General features: G+C 38.9%; 2 protein-coding genes across 6 annotated transcripts in view; one reads left to right on the plus strand and one right to left on the minus strand.

Moving 5' to 3' along the window:
• Positions 1–20,826, minus strand: part of LOC110060561 (uncharacterized) — a 53,452-nt gene that overhangs the window by 2,673 nt on the left and 29,953 nt on the right. For 3 of the 5 annotated variants that reach the window (XM_089271741.1, XM_089271740.1, XM_089271738.1), the window contains exons 10-38: positions 20,177–20,611; positions 19,614–19,752; positions 19,243–19,335; positions 18,630–18,668; positions 18,398–18,441; positions 17,922–17,969; positions 17,372–17,494; positions 16,854–16,937; positions 16,453–16,549; positions 14,923–15,037; positions 14,612–14,643; positions 14,039–14,153; positions 13,435–13,543; positions 13,077–13,121; positions 12,663–12,750; positions 11,956–12,049; positions 11,236–11,310; positions 10,941–11,102; positions 10,543–10,591; positions 6,165–6,242; positions 5,154–5,215; positions 4,507–4,546; positions 4,330–4,413; positions 3,679–3,708; positions 2,926–2,963; positions 2,566–2,626; positions 2,376–2,462; positions 1,879–1,942; positions 1,103–1,163 (exon numbers count right to left, since the gene is read on the minus strand). In XM_089271741.1, coding sequence (XP_089127867.1) covers positions 1,103–1,163; positions 1,879–1,942; positions 2,376–2,462; positions 2,566–2,626; positions 2,926–2,963; positions 3,679–3,708; positions 4,330–4,413; positions 4,507–4,546; positions 5,154–5,215; positions 6,165–6,242; positions 10,543–10,591; positions 10,941–11,102; positions 11,236–11,310; positions 11,956–12,049; positions 12,663–12,750; positions 13,077–13,121; positions 13,435–13,543; positions 14,039–14,153; positions 14,612–14,643; positions 14,923–15,037; positions 16,453–16,549; positions 16,854–16,937; positions 17,372–17,494; positions 17,922–17,969; positions 18,398–18,441; positions 18,630–18,668; positions 19,243–19,335; positions 19,614–19,752; positions 20,177–20,611 — 2,591 coding nt within the window. The remainder of the gene's footprint in view (positions 1–1,102; positions 1,164–1,878; positions 1,943–2,375; positions 2,463–2,565; positions 2,627–2,925; positions 2,964–3,678; positions 3,709–4,329; positions 4,414–4,506; positions 4,547–5,153; positions 5,216–6,164; positions 6,243–10,542; positions 10,592–10,940; positions 11,103–11,235; positions 11,311–11,955; positions 12,050–12,662; positions 12,751–13,076; positions 13,122–13,434; positions 13,544–14,038; positions 14,154–14,611; positions 14,644–14,922; positions 15,038–16,452; positions 16,550–16,853; positions 16,938–17,371; positions 17,495–17,921; positions 17,970–18,397; positions 18,442–18,629; positions 18,669–19,242; positions 19,336–19,613; positions 19,753–20,176; positions 20,612–20,826) is intronic. The other 2 variants (XM_089271742.1, XM_089271739.1) reach the window with 1 other exon arrangement.
• On the plus strand, positions 7,870–9,308 carry LOC149105078 (somatostatin receptor type 5-like). Its single transcript, XM_089271775.1, has one exon. It carries the CDS (start codon positions 8,090–8,092, stop codon positions 9,131–9,133), a length of 1,044 nt encoding a protein of 347 aa, XP_089127901.1. The 5' UTR covers positions 7,870–8,089; the 3' UTR covers positions 9,134–9,308.

Genomic DNA, 20,826 nt, shown 5'->3' on the forward strand with positions numbered 1-20,826 from the left:
ATGCTCAGTACGTCTGCTTATTAAAGGTCATTCTTCAAAGTCCTCACCCTGCCATCCGCATACACCGCCTGCCAGCAAACACAATTTTGTTTTAAAAACTGAGTTTTGTCTAGCCAAAGTTTATAAAGGGGAATAGTTATGAAGCCCAACAGAATTCTATGTTGTATTTTCTGTTGGCTTGTTTTAGCCATACCCTTGAACAAGACACAGGAGGTGTTTACCACTGTTTCAGCAGAAAACCAATGAAAACGTTCGGTTAACGCAACTCGAGAACAGCGTTTGACAAAACATTGCACGAGGTCGTCGGCCTTCCAAAATAGGTCTTGTCGTCTGTTTGCCGGGCTTCAAAACTATTCCCCTTATTAATTAAATATAATTTTTCCAATGGAGCCACCGTATTTTCTGAGGAAACCGAAGACACGCATAGCTTTACTGCCAGTTCGTCCTAGTGTAATGTAATGATGTCACACATTCCAGTATTTCTATATGTGACCTGATCACGTGCTATGCCAAGTCAAATCACTATATTTGGAACCTCTTGTAAGCGACCACCTCTCGAAAGCGCCCGTGACCACTTTTAGAGCTAAAAGTTTGAAATAGCTGTTATCGCGCGCAGTTGAGCCTGTGGTCAAATATTCTTTTGTTTCAAAAGGCATACAAACGAGGCGAAGGGGTCAATACAAAGCAAAATTGACCCTTTCGCCTCTTTTGTATGTCAAACCGCTGATAACTTCAATAACAGCTATTCGCTCCCGTAAGCGACCACTTCACAGACAATGGAGCGAGAAATGGATAAGGTGTTGTAACATTATCGTATTCCTGGCTAGTTCAAGAGACGGAAATTTCTCAATGGGAAGAACCGGATTTTTTTTCTCGAAATTGACTTTACATGAATAAACATTGCATCGGGATTGGCGCATGGCAGTTACCACATTCTAATGAGGAAAAATTTTGACCCATTACGGTCTAAGCTCTCGTAAGCGACCACCTCCCATAAGCGACGACCTAGGCTTGACATTTTGGGTGGTCGCTTACGGGATGCCCCACTGCACACAGTTTACTCCGTGTGATGGAACTACCAAAAGTAGTTTGTATTTTGTACCTGGAAGCTGTTAAATTGGTAGAAATCGTCTGCAGCTGGGACTTGTACAACGTTATCACCCCTAACAACAGAAAAAAAAAAAAAAGTAAAATAAAATAAAGCGTTGATATTAATATAGCCGTAACAGTAACGTTGACAACAAGTAAGCAAACACTGGGATCCCAGGCAACCTCTTGGATTCGGTTACATACAGAAATTGTCGGTTCCTTGTCATTAAGGACACAGGTAAAAAAAAAAAAAACAAACAAACAAACAAAAAAAAAATCTTCCACTTAAAACTTAATTCCCCTTGTATCATCCTTGCTGTTGTTATTATCACTTTTGCCATTTACGTTGAAATTCTGGGATTATAAGCAGACGTCTACAGTACAAATACAAAGTACTGTTAGCTCGTCGTTGACTCGTTGGGTTTTGTTTTCTGTCCCACGTTCATCTTTCAACGATTACATTTTACCGTCTTTTATCTCCAAAAAGGAGCTGACATTGCTGATTCTAGCACTATACTGGCCGTGGGTCACATGTGAACCTTGTAAATGGCCTAAAAGCCTGACCATTACCTGGGAGGTAAGGGTTTCGAACCAGCCAGGAACTAAGATTTTTCCTTTGTCCCAGGCTTGCGATGTAAAGAACATTTCATTTTAATTATTGCGTGTATGAGACTTTGCCACAAATCTAAAAACGACGGAGCAAACGAATATCTAGGCATTTGCTTTAAATCTCCAACGGTAATAAACTATCAAAGACTATTATTTTTAGGACACTGAGTCGTCACATACCAATTTGTGCTGGGTCCACGCCAGATTCCAGCAAGGATTCGATAAGAAACACAACAAATTTAGCCTGTACAACAAAAAGAGTCGAAATCAATAAAACAATGATAAACAAACCATAGGTGGAAACACCACATGGAAGAATACATATGTCTCAGAGAGGAATACAAGAGGAGAAAAAAAAAAAAAAAAAAAAAAAAAAACAAGCAGTGAGGGAGGATTTCAGAAGCCCAACAGCCAAGAAGTAGAGATAAACAGACAGTGGAACCAAAAGAAAATAGCACGGAAAAAAAACAAAAAAAACAAAAACAAAAACAAACAACCGGAGATAAAAAAACAACAACAAACAAACAAACAAACAAACAAACAAACAAACAAAAAACAGATAAGGCAAAAAAATTATCATGAATGTAACATTATGTATATTAACTAGCAGACCAAGAATATATATATATATATATTTTTTTTTTTTTTTTTTTTTTTTCATATAACGAGTATCTCACCTCCTCTTCGTTATAGTAACTTCCGTCTCGTCCACATTTCTCCTTTCCTTTCCCCACATTATAAAAACACAGAGTGGGAACATGATCCTATTGAACCGATAAATCAGAACCGTTATGGACAGCATGAGGCGTGTTGCGGCAACTGAATTAGCCTTTGCCTCAAATATGATATGTGAAACATTTTACTCACTACTACTTGGGTACGATCTTCTGCTGTTACTCCATCAAGAAGCTTGTTTTCGTAAAACAATCTATTCCAAGTAAAAGCAGACATGATTAATAAAACACATAATTTTCTCTTGCCCCAGTGAGCCAAATCCTAGGATTCGAAAATAATTTTCAAAGCTGCGATAACCTCGACTGGGGCCAAGGACTAAAACAAAAGAAAAATAAAACAAACGAAACAAAGCAAACAAACAAAAACATTCACGACGACGATCAGATTTATAAGTAATCGCTTCCAATGAGAAATGCTTTACCCGCTCCACATGATAAGATTTGTACCTCAGTGTCAGGTCACCAAGAGAAGAAATGCACATGTAACACGTACCTGTTTGATATAGCACTAATGGCGGGGTGACAACGGTACTGAAAATAAGACCAAACGAGAATCAGTCACTTTGATCTTATTAGTAATAGTAACTGGATCGAGTGGAGTACAATTCAGCGAGAAATCACGCGAATAATTTCAATTTGAAATTACGAGCACGATTTCTCCCTGAATTGAACAACACAAGGTCCAATTACTAATTGATCGTATCTATAACAAATTTCGGAATTAAAAATGTCTTTTGAGAACTTCTTTTGAGCGAAAACGTTTGTAGCGTGTTTCATAAGTTTTGAAAACTGTAGGAAACATTGCAAAGAAAGCCATTAAAGCGCGTGCAATTGACGTACGAATCACGTCGGTATTCAATTACAGGTGTCCAATTACAAAAAGTTCAAATTAGATACCTATAATTGGACACCCACGTGATCGCGCGTCGATTACGTGGCAAATAGGTGCGCGGAGAACCAATCACGATCAAGAATTTTGTTATAGATACGATTACAAGTATAATACTATGATAACACTTTTGCCAGCCTAAATGTGCCATAACACATTCGTAATTCTAAGAATTCCTTCGCTCACTTTATATCTTCTGCCACCTCATGCTCATGGTCTATCATCCGATAGTCCCTCGTGGCTTTTATGGTAAAGTTGTATAGAAACTCCACCTAAGAAATTCGTCAATTCAGTCAAATCACGGGGACTGGAATACCCGGCGTAATTTCAAAATATACTCATTAAGAGGAGTATTACCTGTGTTCTAAGCATAGTAGGCTCATAACCCTGAAACGCAAAAATAACACCAAATGCATGTCATACAGTACGTGAGTATTAATTTTGAACTGTTATTATTTTCACGTAAGTTAGATCCTGGTGGTGGTGGTGGGGGGGGGGGGGGGGGTCTCTCACATAAGAAGGACGGGGGTGCTCGTCGTACCTTTTAGGGGTTAAAAGCGGTTTTGACACTTCGGGTGTTCAGCCTTAAAAGGACCAGAGCGGCAGCTTTTGCGGTACCCTTTAACGTATTGAACCGAAAAAAAAAAATATGACAGGAGGTTACATGTTGTTTTAGAATTGGTACCCCTTAGGGGTGGGAAAAAAAGGGGGGGGGGGTAGATCTCATGAGATCAGCGTTTTGCGAAGAAATAATAATAGGCCAAATATTCTGCAAAGGTTTCTTGTCTTCATATTAAACTCACGTTTGTCAAAATCTTAAGGATAACCATCTATGAATGGAATGAACGTGTGGAAACTCCCAAAACTTTCGGTGGACTTTCTTTTGATAGGCGTTTTGTAATCGAGTTACTCTGTTGTCTCGGGGTATAGCTGTATAGGAATTACAGTTAATTTGCAAACAGATATCTGTATCCAAGCAACTTAACAAAAAGGTTTTATAAAACTTACCATCTTCATGAGACGATCAAACAAAGTTTGTTCAAGTCCAGCTTCGTGGTCAGGCTCTGAACCTTGAATAGTGGGGCTCAGTTGCTGAATAAATAAAACATAAATAAACAAACGCGCAATTTAACTGGCGACCAGGACTGTGGAAAAAAAAAGGAAAGAGGCCCGTACGTTACTCACTTTTGGGTCTCCGACCAGGACCAGCTTCCGGCATTCAAATCTGCAAAATAATTTAGCAAGGTTTCGTTAAGCACACAGTACAACCCAGAAAGATATGTGTCCCTGTGAAAACTGATAAAGGAATATATCAGGATGATTAGTGTCTTTGCCAAAGAAGACTGTACGCTCAGTCAATTCTTAAAGCCATTCTGATAAGAAAAGAAAGCTGTTTTGCAAATTGTGCGGCTCTTAATTCTGGCACTAACGCGGCAGGAATTGTAGCTTAAAACATCATCAGTGAACAGAACAGACGTCCGTTACACCCAGGGTGGTGGGCTGGCTGGGTACGTGAAAGTTCGCTATATCCAGGACCCAGTTGTTTATTCATCTTTACCTAACTCCTCAATTTGGCCTCAAGTTGAGACCAAAGTTGTTCAAGAGCGATTAAGTAAATACACGATCAGCGTGAACTATGATTTGAGTATTTTAACTTTTCAGGGAAGTTCTTTTGATTTTTTTAATTCTCCAGCGGCTATGACGTCGACTGATCTCAAACGAGACAAAACATAAGCAGCGCGAAACACTCTAGACAAGAGGAATCAGTAAACCTTCAGTAGACCACAAAACAAACTTAAAACAACTCGGCCCAAATGTATTAACTCACGTACCTGGCCATGGGAAGCAAAGAAGCTGGCTCAGTCATTTGGCTACATTCGTCCAGAAGTAACACCTTGAAAGAGGACAACAAATGAGTTACGCTTACTATGAAAGAAAACACTTTCTACGCATTTACCCAACTAAAATACAGTGCAACCTCCCCTCATCAACACCTCTTTGCTACAGACTCCTCTTTAATACCAACACCTCTATGTTACAGATCGTTCCTTGATCCCTTGTTAGTATGTTCACACAATATGCACTTCAATTTTACGGACACTCAAGTCTACCTCTTTGGTGTCCGTATTGAGGAGGATCCACTGTAGTTAGCATTTCGATGAAGCAGCAACCTTAGCTTCAGTACAATTATGGTCAAGATCTCATCGATCTTTACGTGGTAACGGAAAGATAGAACAAGCGCTTTGGGTATCTATGGCTTGGATACGTATAGGAGATTGGGTTTCATTAAAAAGCGAAAAGAGCATGTACCTAAATCCAACTGAAAGGCGGCTGTCTATTGGACGAGAACGTATCACGTGACGATTCAAAACAGTTCAGCTCCCTAACTCTTTAGAAAAACAAAAGCTTGCTCGCAATCACGATGAATTTCTCGAAACTATGGTAAACAAAGTTTCCTAATTTTCCACTGGGATTCGCTTCGGGGAACATTGAAACTCTCGGGGAAACATTGTACTCATACTCATGAGATTATCGCGCCATGTTAACATTCTACTTGAATTCCGTTTCTTAAAGGGGCTCAGTCACGGTATTTTGAGTTATTTTGGCCACATACAAAATTACCTTTAAATGGTAGGAAACCTGAAAATAACAGTTTAATAAGATAGAAAAACACCAAAGACATAATGATAAACCATAAAGGAACAAGGATGGCTAAGGATGGGGAAGATTAAGACGGATTGCAAACGACGAATTTGAAAAATTGAGGCTAAACTTTTCAATCTGCGCAAACCGTGACTAAGCTCCTTTAAAGTTAAGTAATGCTGGATTACTGTAAAACATACCGGGAACTTCAACTTGTCCAAGCATGGAAAGACACAAGCGGCACATGTGACTCCAACCACACGAACTTGGGATAATTTCTGAGACCAAAGAGAAGAAAATAACAATCACCGAACATAACAACAAACAAATAAAGGTACTAGCTTTGTCTTGGCTGTACCTATCCTTCTCGTTCTTTCCACCACTCTGCGAATCTCCCTATACTCTATCCTTATGTGAATTTTCTTTTTCAGAAGGAGCGACCGGCCGACCGACAAACCGATCGATCGATCGATCGATCATTCGAGCGAGCGAACGAAGAAACGAACGAAAAAAGAAACGAAATAACGAACGTCATGGAGTGATCTCAACAACAACAACAACAACAAATCCTTTTACACAGCGCTCTCAAAAGACCTATATACGGGAAAATACTACTAAATAAGCCTCAAGGCATCATTTAAACTTAATATTTCTTTCACCGATTGATCAACAACAATTTTCTCCTTCAATATCAATATATTACCAAGCAGACAGGCAATGAGAATAAAGAAAATCATCAACTATGAGGTATTGTGATAATGGCGTCTAAATCAAGACTAACACTTTACAGCTGACTTCTGTAACCAAAGGAGGATGAAGGGTGAGAGAGTTTATTCCTTATATAGGCCTCATTCCCAAGGTAATCCTTCTCAAGTTTAGATCACTCCCCGTTTCGGATAAGAAATAGAGTGTCTCACGCCGCGAATTTTTCTGACATGGGCAACGCAACGCACGTTTTTTTCATTCCTCGCGAAAACATCCACGCTTCCCGCGTGGTTAAATCACCTGTGAGGAAAACAAACAAACAAACAAACAAACAAACAAAAACAAAAAACAAAAACAAAAAAAACAAAAACACAAAAAACGAAAAACAAACAAACAAACAAACAAACAAAACAAGGCCTAGATGGGAATTTACCCTTGATATACTCTTGCTGAAACTAAGCTCGAGTATTATCACTTTTCAAACCAAAACCAGCTAGCGGTCTCACAAAACAGAACAGAAGCAAAACAAAGCTGAGTACACAAAGAAGGCGACAATTTCAATGCCCTTCAACTTATTTTGAAAAAAAAAAAAAAACGTGAGATTGCAACGGAATCAAAGCAAATCTCAGTTTTTTTTTTCCACAGGATACGACGTCAGATAAAACGTCAGTAAGCTGTAATGAACGGAAGGGAAACAGACAGATATAAAGCTTGGAAAACAGAATTTCCAGCTGTTAAAACTGGTTTGCGCTGCTTGTGTACACGTATCAGGTAACAACTACAAAACGTCAAGGTGGAAAAAAAAAAAAAAAAGCTATTAAAGACTTCGCATCTATGTTGGTTACAAGATTGAGAATGTATTCTGGCAAATAATGACGGACATGCAAACAAACAAACAATACGCGATCAAGGAGGCACACGGATGATTTTGCGATCTCGAAAAAAAAGAAAAAAAAAAAGCAGCGAAAGGCTACTGAAAGTTGTCAAACCTTTTTTTATGCTCAAGTGTTATCAACATGTTCTTGGACGTCGCACTAAAGCTAGTGTTTGCGCTGCGGTAATCAATAAAGATCACGAACGAAATAAAATTTAGTTGAATGATTACTTGCTAATTAATATTTAGAACGAGCATCGGCAACTCTCGATGTCAATCAATTTTATTGAAGGAAAAAAGTTGTTAAAGCTTTAAGTTTTTGTTAATAGCTAGCAGTTCAGAACCACTGTTGAAGCCAAATCGTTTATCGCTTCAAGATTTTGGTGCTGTTTGCGTCATAACAAGGTCAAAAAAGCTAACACCTTTGATTACTGACTTCAGACCTTGATTCGCAAAAACATGACAGCCTTTGGATAATTTTCACAGTTTCAATGAAATCCAAGCAGATTGCAATTGCCTTGTGAGAGTTGAGGGGAAAAAACAAAAATGACTGCCGGCAATAGCTCTACTAATGCACAAAGCTGTTTCTCGGGAAACAATGAAAACGTGGAAATAACTTTGGCGGTGATCTACAGTATCATAGTAGTGCTAGGAATCGCTGGGAATTCGCTCGTGATCAACGTAGTACGGCAAAACCGTCACATGCGAACCATCACAAACATCATGCTCGTCAACTTAGCTGTTGCCGACATTCTATCGCTGATCTGGTCACTTCCAAAGCGATACTTCGATCTGATCGACAGCCATCCCTCTGGAGAAACAGGCATATGGTTGCGCAAACTTTTTACCGCCAATAACATGGCGGGCATCACGCTCGGAGTGTCCGTGTACACGTTGATTCTGTTGGCGGTGGAGCGTTACAACTCCATCGTGCAACCATTTAAACCACCACGGATACGCGAAAACAACGTGGTACACGCGTTGGCCGCGACCTGGATTATAGCAAGCGTTTTGCAAATACTCACATTCGTGGAGACGACATTTAACGAAGTCACCTGCCGTTCTGAGAGCCCGTGGACGAATAAGGATGCAGCGCAATCGATGCAAGACGCAGTGGTCGTTGTCATCACGATGAACGTGTTCTTCCCCATGATTGTCATTAGCTTCTGCTACGCGCTGATCATCAATGCGCTCCACTTCAACAAGACTACCAGCGCCCAAACGTTTGATCCAAGAGACCTTCAATCTAAGAAGAAGGTCGTCAAGCTTCTAATAGCAGTGTCGCTGATGTTCTACGCCTGTTTCTTGCCATTCGGTCTGTACATGATGATTGTCGCCTCCAATAATTATGTGGACAGGCTTAGTTCAACTGAAAAGGTCATGTTTTGGAATGGTTCTGAGGCCGTCGAGTGCTTAATGTACGCGAGTTCGTCCTTGAACCCAGTTCTGTACGCGTTTCAAAGTTCCAACTACAGAAACGGGTTTAAACTGTCTCTACCTTGCTTGCACCGTAACCGCGTGAACGACAGCGAAAGAAGCCGAAAAAGCCATCGTGCTGAGAGCGGAAACAAAATATTTAGGACTTGTTAAATAAATTAAGATGATTTCCGCAGAACATTCGAGCAATAATGGCAAAAATAAAGTTACCAAAAAAGTCTCATAACATGGTAATGTTTTGAATAAAGGTAAGAAGATCTTATCGAGACTTAAGCTCTCAAGCGCGTTCCGCGCACTAATTTGGCTCGCTTTGAAAAAAAAAAAAAAACATTTTCACTACCACTACATATTACTACTGTATATGACATAATGGAACTATCATTGAAAAAAAAAGGCATAAGGCATTCAATTAATATCGAGTTTCAGTCACGATTGGGTTCTTTGGGAACGATAATTTGTTATAGCTTGGTCGAAAAGAGATATTGCTCATCTGGTTGGCTAATGCTTAGTTACTTTTCATATTATCGTAACCAAATTTTTGGCATTAGCTATGCACAGCTGTCCATTCGTGATCGTTAAACTTCGAAAGACAAACTTCAATCTTGTTCATGATAAGCTTCCATTACGCTTGACATCACATCATGGCGATATCTCAACTTGTGGAAGTTCTTTATCTCCTTCACTTTTTTTAATATCTCCTGAACAAAGTATTGAGGTTGCTGGTAAGATAAGTTTAACCAACAAAACGATGATTGGCCACGCAGGTTTAAAAGAGTTAATCGTTTCTCGGGTATTCAGACAGCCAACAAACATGAAAAAGCGATCAGATTAAGAGCTATATAAAATTGCTTTTTCCGATAGTGTTTAGCAAAACGTAAAAACAGTAGCCATTATTTCTGTCGTCCTCTCGGCTGAAATTCCGCCTATAAAAGTAGCCACAAAGTGGTAACATTAAAAGTGCAAGTAAGAACAGTGACATGCCTTGCTCTGACTCAAAACAATTTTGTCAGTGCTAGAAGTAGGAAAAAGAAAAAGGAAAACGAGCAACTCAAGAACAGAACGTGAATTTCGACACCTTATTGGCAATAAAACCATAGAGGTGCAAAACAAATAAAAAAAGCCACGTTAATGAACTGGCAGGCGCAGTAACAAAAGGTGAAATATGGAATGATTTAAAAGTAGACTGTCCAACTAGTGAATAAAACACTGTGCAAATATCCTGTGACATAAAAAAGGTCTACGATTGAAAGTATTTTGTTATACTAGTGTAGGCGTGTGCTACAAGCGGAATATGCGACTACAACGGGCGACCCATGGAGCAATCTCAGTGTGTCATCACGGCAAACCTGACCATTAGTTTCAAGGACCAGAGACTTTATACCATCTTTGTTTTGACTCTGAAGATTTATTCCGCAAGGGTTGTCAAAACCTTCATCATGCAAGAACAGTCATTTGCTGGCCCACCTTCACCCACGGCTTGATCACACGTAATGAACACGGTGTACAGAGTATACGCATACTCCAAGATCTAAACGTTAAAAACATCCTTTTTTCCCACTCACCCTTTTATTTTCTCCAAGCTTGTGCTGTTCAATGCCTTTCCGCACATGGCTAAAACACAAACAACAAAACACTTATGTCAAATAAAATTAGAGTCTCCACGTTTCCGAGAAACTTGTATGAGTATTATATTGTGTTATGGTACTCGAATCTTCGTCAGGTAAATCAAATAATGATAGTTGTGATCACTGAAAATCAACTACAGGAAGACACGCCAACGTCGTTTGACGACGTCAGCACTGGCTCTGTTCTCAGTAGAAAAAGGCGGCTGAGTAAAGACTACTAAAAAGTAAAAATCCATACTGATCTAAATGTAAGACATATCTGCACTGACAATCCCTGAGAACCCGCGGGTCGTTCCACGGGATAGCCGCTTACCCCCGCTTAAGAATGTGCTTACTTTCTTTCCGATGGTGTGAGTTCAGTCTTCAGTAGGGACTGCAGTTCTTTTAATTCCTGACTGTCACTTCCAGTACTGTGTACACTATAAGGTAACACTGGTTTGGCGATCTTACGAATGCTGCCCACTCGAACGAACTCTTCAAACCCGAGCTCCAGCAATCTGCTCAGTAAAAGAGAGAATTTTGTGTGATCAATGATATATTTCTCCTGACAAAATCACTCAATTGTCAAGCAAACAGGTGACGAGAATAAATACAATCACGAAGTAATTCATGTTCAGATCGAGATCTTACCCTGACAAAATGCGATCGACGGCCACGTTTGTTGTAGAGGACACAAGAATCTTCCACGAAGAGGACGTGTTACTGCTTTAGTTAACAAAAGAATCGAAACAAAAAAAACAGTGTGATCAGGATTTTAAAATCCAGTGTCAATCTCGAGACCGAATCCAGGGTTTTTTTTCCTACTAGCGCAATCCCTGCTTTTTGTAATGCGATCTTTCGCAAAAAAAGCAGCTCTAACGATGGCACCTACTCTGTGTAATTTTTCCGGGCAGTGCTGGCGAACAAACGAAACACTTAGCTGCTAATCAACTCGACGTCAACCGCCGTAGCGAGTTTGTGAAGATGACTTTTCGAGTGTTAGCGTTTCGTCTGAGCTTCAAAGAGACTGGCAACAAATTTGAGGTGCCTCCGAACCCTCTAGATAGAATTATATTAAACTTTGCAAAACGTCGCATCTTATCATGCTTATCACAAATCAATAATAAACAAAAATAGGGGTCTCCGCGCTCGTTCTCCAGTTATAAGTATTAAACAGCGTGTATTGTTGCAATGGTAACCTGTTTGCCAATTATTGGGCATTTGTGTGATACCATTACTGTAGCATCACTTGATAAACGAATATGCTTAAGACGCATGTACTGGAATCAGGGCTTAAAGTTTGACAAGCTGTATAAGCAGTGTAGCATTCAGTTATTCCTATCTTCAACCAGCTACATGAACTGATCTCACCTCTGCTGATTGAGAGCATCACTCGCTTTGAATAATTCCACCAGATAAAGAACAACAACAGCGAGTAGAAAACTTTTCCCTGCACCAAAGACGCCTATATAAGAAAAAAAATAATTTCAAAAGAGTAATACATTTAAAGTGATGTAACAGTCTCGTACAGTTTTCAGATGAATTTCGAAGACAATTGGTGATACAAAAGGCTAAAAACTCGATAGACTTTGACCAATCACAGAAGAGGAACGGTGGTCACGTGGTCTTTTAGGGTGCGCATTCCCGCGCCTTGCACCGGTTGTATATTTAAGTGTCGAGTAATGATTGTTTTACTGTGTGCTAAAAAACAAAGTGTTTGAACATTCGTAGGTTTAAAATACAGGTATAACTCAACTTTAAAGGCTGCTTTTTTTACAACGTACATGTATATAACACCACACGCGCGAACTATGAAATCGAGAAGTAAAATGTTTACCGAATTTGACATGGCGGATCATAACTAAAGAAAGTCGGTTAATATGGTGTAGCTCAACTTGAAGTAAAGTACGAAATAAAACATAAAATAATGAAAAAAAAAAAAAAAAACCACAGTAATAATAAGAACATTCGTACAAAGCCTTCTACTCAACTTATCGGCAGTATCACGCATCCTATGTTTTTTGCTGATTCCTAGGAAATAAAAACGTTTGAAGAATACTAAAGAAGTCAAAACTTACCGTGTATCAAGCACACTGGCAGAGAAGAGCTGTCTGCTGCAGACGAGCTAAACATGCTTGCACAGGATAGCAGGGCGACCGTTTGATCCTAAAAAACAGACACAAAGAAAGTTCGTATCAGCATTACCTGCCGCTTTACACTGTATACCGTTAACATTGCGCGCTAGATTTCGCGCAATGGCTAATTGCATCATGTGTTTACCCCTGCTTCTGCAGTATTGAGCGAAACACTTGAAGGGATGGAAATACGAGTGAAAATGTTGCGAGAAACTGTGCGACACAAGACCGAGCTACGCCTAAGTAATATTAAAAAAAAAATAATAACAAAAAATAAAAATAATAAAATAAAAATTCAAGCCAACTACAGCAGGCTGTTGATTCATGTGTATAGTGAAGTAAACATTCGTAACTTACCTTGTTTAAGCTAAAACGAGCTATCATTTCTTCAGCTAAGCTTTCCTTTACCAAAATGAAACGAAGGCATAACATACGTTGTTAAATGTATATCCAAAAGTTTTAAATTCTATACACATGTTACTTAATTACAGTTGGGATATTATACTGTTTGCACAAATTGTCTCGATTGCTCATTCTATTGGCAACTGACAGCTTAGTCTAAGTAGGGAAAAACAATCAGAAATTAATGTCTAATTTTACACGTTATTCAAGTACTTACTATGAACTTATGATAACCCCCAAACAAGTTACTTATTGATAATGAACATCAATAAAACAACCTGTAACTGGAAAATAATGCTAAGTTCTGTCTCACCGTTACTTCTAATGGTAGATCAAGCTGACCACCGGGTGTCCTCAGCGTGGGAGGAACAAAGGACGAGGCTCGTGAAGCGATCCTGGTATTTCGTTCCTCTGTCTGATCTCTAGAACCCCGCAGTTGCAATGAAAGAACGTTCTGGCATTAATTTCTAGTCAAAGACTTTCGAACCAAAATTATATAGATGTGTAGAAGATTAAGTTAAAGTGCTAATAATTCAAACTTTAATCGAAATAATTTGGTCAACCCTCGCGAGTGCATTGGCGTACTTGCTCATCCTAATTCAATTCTGACATTTTGCTCGCTTTTACGAATCCCTAACATTTCTCCTATGTTCTTTCATAAACTTTTTTTTTTCTGAATGCTATTAACAGGTTTTACTCCAAGTAAAGTAAGCTTAGCAGCAAAAAAAGAAAACGTTCCGAGAAAAATCAAAATTCAGGTAAGCCTTTTGAGTTTCCTTTAGCTTGTATCAAACTGCCTTTGACTCGAAGAAAAGTTAAGAAACTTAAAAACAAAAACAAACAAAAGCAAAACAAAAATGAAAAACAAAACAAAACAAAACAATACAGATAAAACAAAAGGAGACGAACAAACACACCTGTGTAAAATGTAGGGAAGAACAGGCATGTTCTGTATCTTGACATGATCCTCAATATTGCTAATACAAGTCAGTTCTGTGCCGGCATTACAGGCCATCAAAGCATGAACGATTTCTGTAGTAAAAGAGGAGAAACAAGACAGTCATTTTAAAGAAGACAGTTCTATGTCACCATTCTGTTATATACAGTACGAAATCGAATAGCTACCAAAAACCCAGTGCCTTTTTACTAAACGGCAAGCTTTTTTCAGTATTTAATACGCGATCGTTATTGGCCAAAGGACGGTTTTCATCAGAGATTATTGTTCCTTGACAATTTCTATCCTCCCTCGTCCCAAATTGTTTCACATCATTTTCAAAGAGTAAATCTTTCGTTTTTATATTTCAATCATTTTCAGTGGTGAATTTAACTATGAAATGCAATGCAAATGCTAATTGTTCTACTCGTAAATGATAAACTTGAATACTACTTACTACTAGATTAAAATGAAAAGAATCAAAACGAAAAAAAAAGTTTTCAAATCATGTGAGCTTTGAATAAGAAACTTCTTTTATTTTGCTCGGTGAACTAACCTCCACTTTGCCAGTTAGAAGGAGAATAACCACTGCAACAACAGAACACATTGCTTGTGATGTTTATCACTAATACAAAGAAGGTACTAGAAGATTTTAGGACAACAGAAAACTAATGACAAAAAGTAAACACATTTTTCTCTGCGTTTTCCGTGACTTTGTTGAGCTGAACATCTTCTCTACTGGAGCTGAGCATCTTCTCAACTGACGTAGTTTCATTTTATAACAAAACAACAACAACCACAACAATAATAATAAAAAAAAAATACACAACAACAACGATGTTCATGAAAGAGGTAGAAGTTTAATACCTGATAGGATGTATTTCCAGTTCCCCGCAGGAGGACGGACCATAATAAGCACTGCTTGCTATGAATGTGGAATCTGGATTGAACAACAGCGTCTTTGATATGATCCAGATGTCATCTGAAAGGTGGCAGAAAGTTACAGTTGAACAACGGACTCACGCGTAATAACTCAAGCATTTGAATAAATTGACGGACTAACCAACCAACCGCCCGACCGACCGACCGATGGACCGGCCGACTAACTAACTTACCGTCTGACGGCCTTAATAGGCACCTTAAGATACCAGGAGGGGACGAGCTAGGACGGCTACCGGAGGTAAATTAACTCAACCGGGCATGCGCACGACAACTCTCGACTCATTCCTCTGCCGTCCTCATCTCGTCGAGGACGCCATTTCGCACGACTAGCCGTCGTATCGAAAACGTGAGTATTTTGCTCTTGTTTTGCCTCGATAACTGTTCCAATCGACTTTATTTTCAGTTATATTGATAGGAATGTTTATAAGGTTCACAGTTTTCGTGATTGTAGTGTAGAACACTACGCTGAGATACGAAAATGTGAATAAAAATATTCCTTGTCTGTTCGTTTGTGTTTCTGCAGTCACTGTTCAGACGCTATCACGAGTGTGCAAGCTCAATACAAACTGTATGCATTGAGAATACATGAGTGTAAGTAAAGTCGATAAAATGTTGTAAGAATGAATGGCATGGAGCATCTATCGAGCAAATAAAATACACATTGTCAAACTGATGTTTAGTTTTTTTATGCTACCCGGAACTTGAAGCAACGTTTGTTTGATTTTTATGATGCTTGTTACAATTACAGATGGAAATTGAAACGTTCACCAAAAGTCAGGATTCTTCGGCGACAGAAATCCCAAACGCTTTAGTGGTAACTGAAAAGCCATCTGAAGCAGGTCGATCAGATTGTTCGATTAATTTTTTCACACGGAAATTATGGTTTCTCTATTAAGATATTGACAAATGTTTGCTTCGCTTATACAGAAAAAGAAATTCAGCATCGCTGTTCACTATCGTTTAAGCCTAATAGGATAAGATTTTTACCACCTCTTTTATAGTCTAATGGATGTCATTGCTTCTATGAATAGCTTGTGCGAGGTTCGAATTATTGACGTCGCCGTCCTTTGCGAAAATGCACATCTTAAGCATTTTGTTTTTGGCGACACGACGGGACCCGCGAAAGTTTCCCGCGTCCACTGCCGTTGCCGTCCTGGCCTTCCCGTTCTCGTATCTTAAGGTCCCTAATAACCGTCTGAACGACGACTCGACCAACTGATCGACTAATTCCACGGCGATCAAAAGAATGAATGGAGAAAGATAAGTGGTCGGTAGCGAAATCCTACAGCACTACGCCTAACCAGGGAGAAAAAGCCGCGAACGTTTATTTAGTTTATATGAAAGGGCGTCATAAAGTGAATTACAACAGTTAGCCCCCTTTTTGGAAGGCAGGACGCAAAGGCATTAACGCGAACGGTAATGTGTAGTGCGTTATAACTGGTAATGTCGACTCACCCTTTGAATAAGTAGAAGAATGATCTTTCCGAGAGAGTTCCAAGTACAGTCCTTTCTTGGCAGTTTCAGTCTCAAAGCCTCTTTGCTTTCCCCATTTCTACAAACAGAGAAACGCGCTTTTAAATATCGTTAAGGTCTTCTGTATGTTTACCGATACCATACTATAACAACAGCACTTACCAAAAGCAAACAAACAAACAAACAAACAAAAACAAAAACAAAAACAAAACAAAACAAAAATAAAACTTTAAATTATTCAATTCACTACGTAAAGTTAGAAAAACAAAAGATAAGAAAGTAACGAAGCTCTAAATAGAAAATGATATGTTGATAAATCTTTATATCATGGTAATTCTTATCTTAAAACGTATTTTCGTTTTTCGTCAACTTGTTTCTGTTACCTTTGCTTTTGCTGTACCAAACTTTCCTTTTCCAGAGTCTGAATTCTTCCTTACAAGATGGCACTCACAGTAAAATGCAACATTCTAACAAAGAAAGGCAGAAAGTATTTTCAGCTGAACTGAAAGGGAACTTTTATGAGCTATTTCAACTTGTTCAAGTGTTACCAGGCAGTACTCTTTGTTAGTTCTGGAAGGTTCCCTGAATTTTATGTTTTTTCTTTTTTTCTTTTTCAGATTTTGCTATTGAAAATTGCAGTATAATATTTCTTTCCGCCATTAAACATAAAGACGATGTACACCCAGTTAATCAAGCTTCAAAATCAAAATCAATTGTGATTGTTTTATCACGACTTCTGCTAGTGTAATGACTGGTTTATGGTTACCATGGCAATCACTAGAAAGCAACGTATTTGTGTCAGTAATATTTGTTACAGACTAGCAATGGAAACCGATATAGACAACAACAGAGAGGTAGCAAATGAAAATGCTTGAAATGCTAGAATTGGTTTTTGACTTACGTGACTTCTGAAAAAGGACATCAAGCTCTCAGAAGAGGACAATGTTAGTTTATTTGAGGACTTGTGCTCCGCTCCTTTTGATCCAGTCTTGTTTGTTTGGTATTCATCTGCCCACTTAAAGAACTAAACACGTATCCAAGTTAAACCTCTCAGCCGTATTATCAACAAACAAATTCTCCTTAGTAATCCATATGCAAATCTCACAGTATAAGGTGAGAATATTAAAATCAATGATGAAATTTTAACCTGGCTATATAATCGTATGGATAATTGGGAAGGGTGGAAATATTTAGCAGAGTTGAGTACTCGTGGAGTAAAATCCATTTACGGTTTACCACGTAAAAGAGATTCTAAAATCGGAATAGGTACACACATACTTGGCGCAAAAATACAGAATATGATAAGAAAAAAAACTTTAAAAAGCAAAAAAAAACAAACAAACCAAAAAATCAAAACAAAACAAAAACACACTCTTTTCAAAAAAGAAAAATAATAATGATAAAAGAAAAAAAAATTCAATAAATACCCTGCAGACTAGATCAACAAGTACCTTGCATTGGGCTTGTCCCATTCCGGGGCAGGTGTAGAACAATCTTCCCTGTAAAAAAAGAAAAGTGAATGAAAAAAAAAAAAAAAAAAAAAAAAAAAAAAAAAAAAAAAAACAGCAACATAACAGGAAAATGGGGGATGGGGGAACCCCGAATTGGCCAGAGTCCCGACGAACACAAACGAAGGTCATAAGAAAAACTCGCTTGGTAGCTGGCTAGGTTTTATGTGAACACGTTTACAATTTTTATGGAAATAATTGTCCGTCGTCAATGAAACCAAAGGTAGTTGGCTTTTTCGGTAGGAATCGTTTCCGAGAATTTGCCAGAGGCCGACATTTTTTGAGAGCCATTTTTCAGGGAACGCGGGTGTGAATTTTTTTTTTTTTTTTTTTTTTTTTTTAACGGAGAACAACGATAAACATTGAAGACAAAACAAAAATGTTATTTCCCCCAATCCCAATAAGCCGATGTTACTAACCTTGTTCACACCATCCTTCTTAACAGCTCTCAAGCGTGCTTGCCCTGTATTGGTAAAAGGCGATTATTCAATTGGTTTCATCATCTTAACATTCACCACTGCGATAAACTTAGTAGATTCAACTCAACTGATATTTGAAAATGTAAACAGTGATCATTCTTGGATTTCTGACGCTATTTTTCAAATGAACATTTAATAAAGCTACGTAGTATGTTGCATAGTGTAACATTACCATGAGGGCAGTAGGGACCATCTGAACTTTGGCGAATTCCTGAGAGGGGAAAATAGAAAATACTCAAAGTTTTCGTTTCCAAGTTCTGCGTTGTATAAAGTCAGTTTTAAAGGGGTCGTGGGAATCTTTTACCGTACCAACAACAGCGAGTAGCAAACCTTAAAGAGCGTTTTCACATGACGTCACGGCAGCCATATTGGTGTACCAAAGCAATGAAATGGAGTCATGTTGGTATTCCAAACCAATCCTGTGCGAGTTAGACTATTGCTCTTCTCATTATTTAAACGCTTTCTTTAGTTCCAATTATTATATTGGCATGGCTACTGGCTATGTGAGTGAAAACGCTCTATAACCAATCACAAGCTTGTAAGACTACTCGAGAGTAAAACCGAAGCTGTTATGTAAGCTTGCGGTCATAGCGTTTTGCCATATTAGGCAACAAATCTAACAAAAAACAACACAACAACAACGAATCGGGAAAAAAAAAATCAAGTCTACATTGCGAAAAGGCCACAGTCAGATCCCAAAACATGACGAGATCTTCAAAGCCAATCATACCGAGTCCAGTCGGTCAATAACAATCAGTGATTGTTATTAACCAAAGATGTAATACCTTGGTCATGGGCGCCAAACCCTGAAACATCAACCTTCTGAAGAGCAGCGTGGTAGTTACGAGCCAGTTCAAACAACACTATATTCAGGTGTTCTGCAAGTTTATTGACGCAAAATCCATAAATCAGACTTAAATCAAGTGATTTTACAGCAAACAAAATATCATAAACGGTGCAGAGTAGCCTAAATAGTGCTAAAAATAAAAGCTCTTTTGCCCACGACTATAAATCTCTTCTTTGTCTTGTAGTACAGTACAGCCCAAAAATAATGCATGCATATTTTCTTTGGGCTATTTTCTACACAAAAAAAAAAAAAACATGATCTTCCAAGGTCTTTCTATGTCAAGTTGAACACAAAGAGTGAAACACATACCTCTGAGTGCAGACTTGAAAACTTGCCTATACTGCATAACATCAAGGAATGTTACGGGTACAGTGACATGTCGAGTTGGCGTGACACTACTGTCACACTCCTCTGCTGATGGAAAGCTCAACTCACCGGCCATGCTTCGCTGATTGAGAGGAAAGGAGAACACGTGGCAACAAGAAGAAACATGTTTTCAAAAGTATGGCTTTAGCCCTCCCCCCTCTCCGCACCTGGACCCCCTCCCTAAACAACTTTACAGAGGGGCAAGCGGTTGATTTTTTTCCCCTTTGCAAAAATTCAACCGTCGAAACAAAACCAAAATTTTTCCGGTCCACCTTGAAACGTCTTTCTTGCTGATTACGAAAATTATTTCTCGCCTTCTCTTGCCTCCTTAACGTTAATTAAAATGGAAACGATGCTCTAATTGTTGAATTCATCCCACGCAAGCAGCTGCTCTTAGATCTCTAATTTTGCTGCGATGGTTTGCAAAAAGTAATGAAATAGTATTTTTCCCTTCAAAAGGAGAAATTTATTCGATGAATTGTAAATATAAAGCAAGCAATACTTACGTCTCCAGACGAACTGTTAGCCGCGAATTCTGGTGCAGTTGGAGGTCTGTAGGCATTCGACTTCTGTCTAAACTGCTGTCCAGTCTGAGACATAGCATTTTGACCGTTGCGGAGGTCACGTGTACATCCCATCCCCACCCTCCTTAAGCCCACGCGTCGACGAGAACTACGTGAAGCAAAAGGCCCTGTGCCATGTCTTTCATTTGATAAATTTCCAACGTTGGTCTTGTGAAGTTGACTGGTTTCCCCCTGTAATGGCCCGATTTCCCCTTCTCTCGTAATCGCTATTGCTTTTGGTTTGGAACTAAATTCTACGAAATCCGTGGAAGAAGACGCAGCTGGTAGGCCACGGTAACCAACTGGGTTTCGGGAAACTGTTTGCTGCGTGTTGAGATGTTCCGGCGGTGCTGTAAGTAAAGGGGCTCTTCTTCTGGGCTGCATGAAATATTAGATTGAAAAAAAAAAAGGGTTAATTGTAAAGCAAGTCAATAGCCAACACGAGAAGTCCACGAATCAGTTGAAGCCAGTGGCTAGAGTCTCTGCGAATGGAAGTGCATTAACTTTGTACTACATCAGCATACTCAAAAAGGTAAAAACATGAAATTCCGACCAGAGGGTTCTAAAAGCCATACCCAATTGAGTCGGCTTCT

This window comes from Orbicella faveolata, unplaced genomic scaffold (genome assembly GCF_042242905.1).
Source record: "Orbicella faveolata isolate gen_17 unplaced genomic scaffold, um_ofav_v1 contig_34, whole genome shotgun sequence".
Lineage (NCBI taxonomy): Eukaryota > Metazoa > Cnidaria > Anthozoa > Scleractinia > Merulinidae > Orbicella > Orbicella faveolata.

Coding starts and splice junctions, on each gene's coding strand:
- LOC149105078 (XM_089271775.1), top strand. CDS start 8,090: ATGACTGCCGGCAATAGCTCTACTAATGCACAAAGCTGTTTCTCGGGA.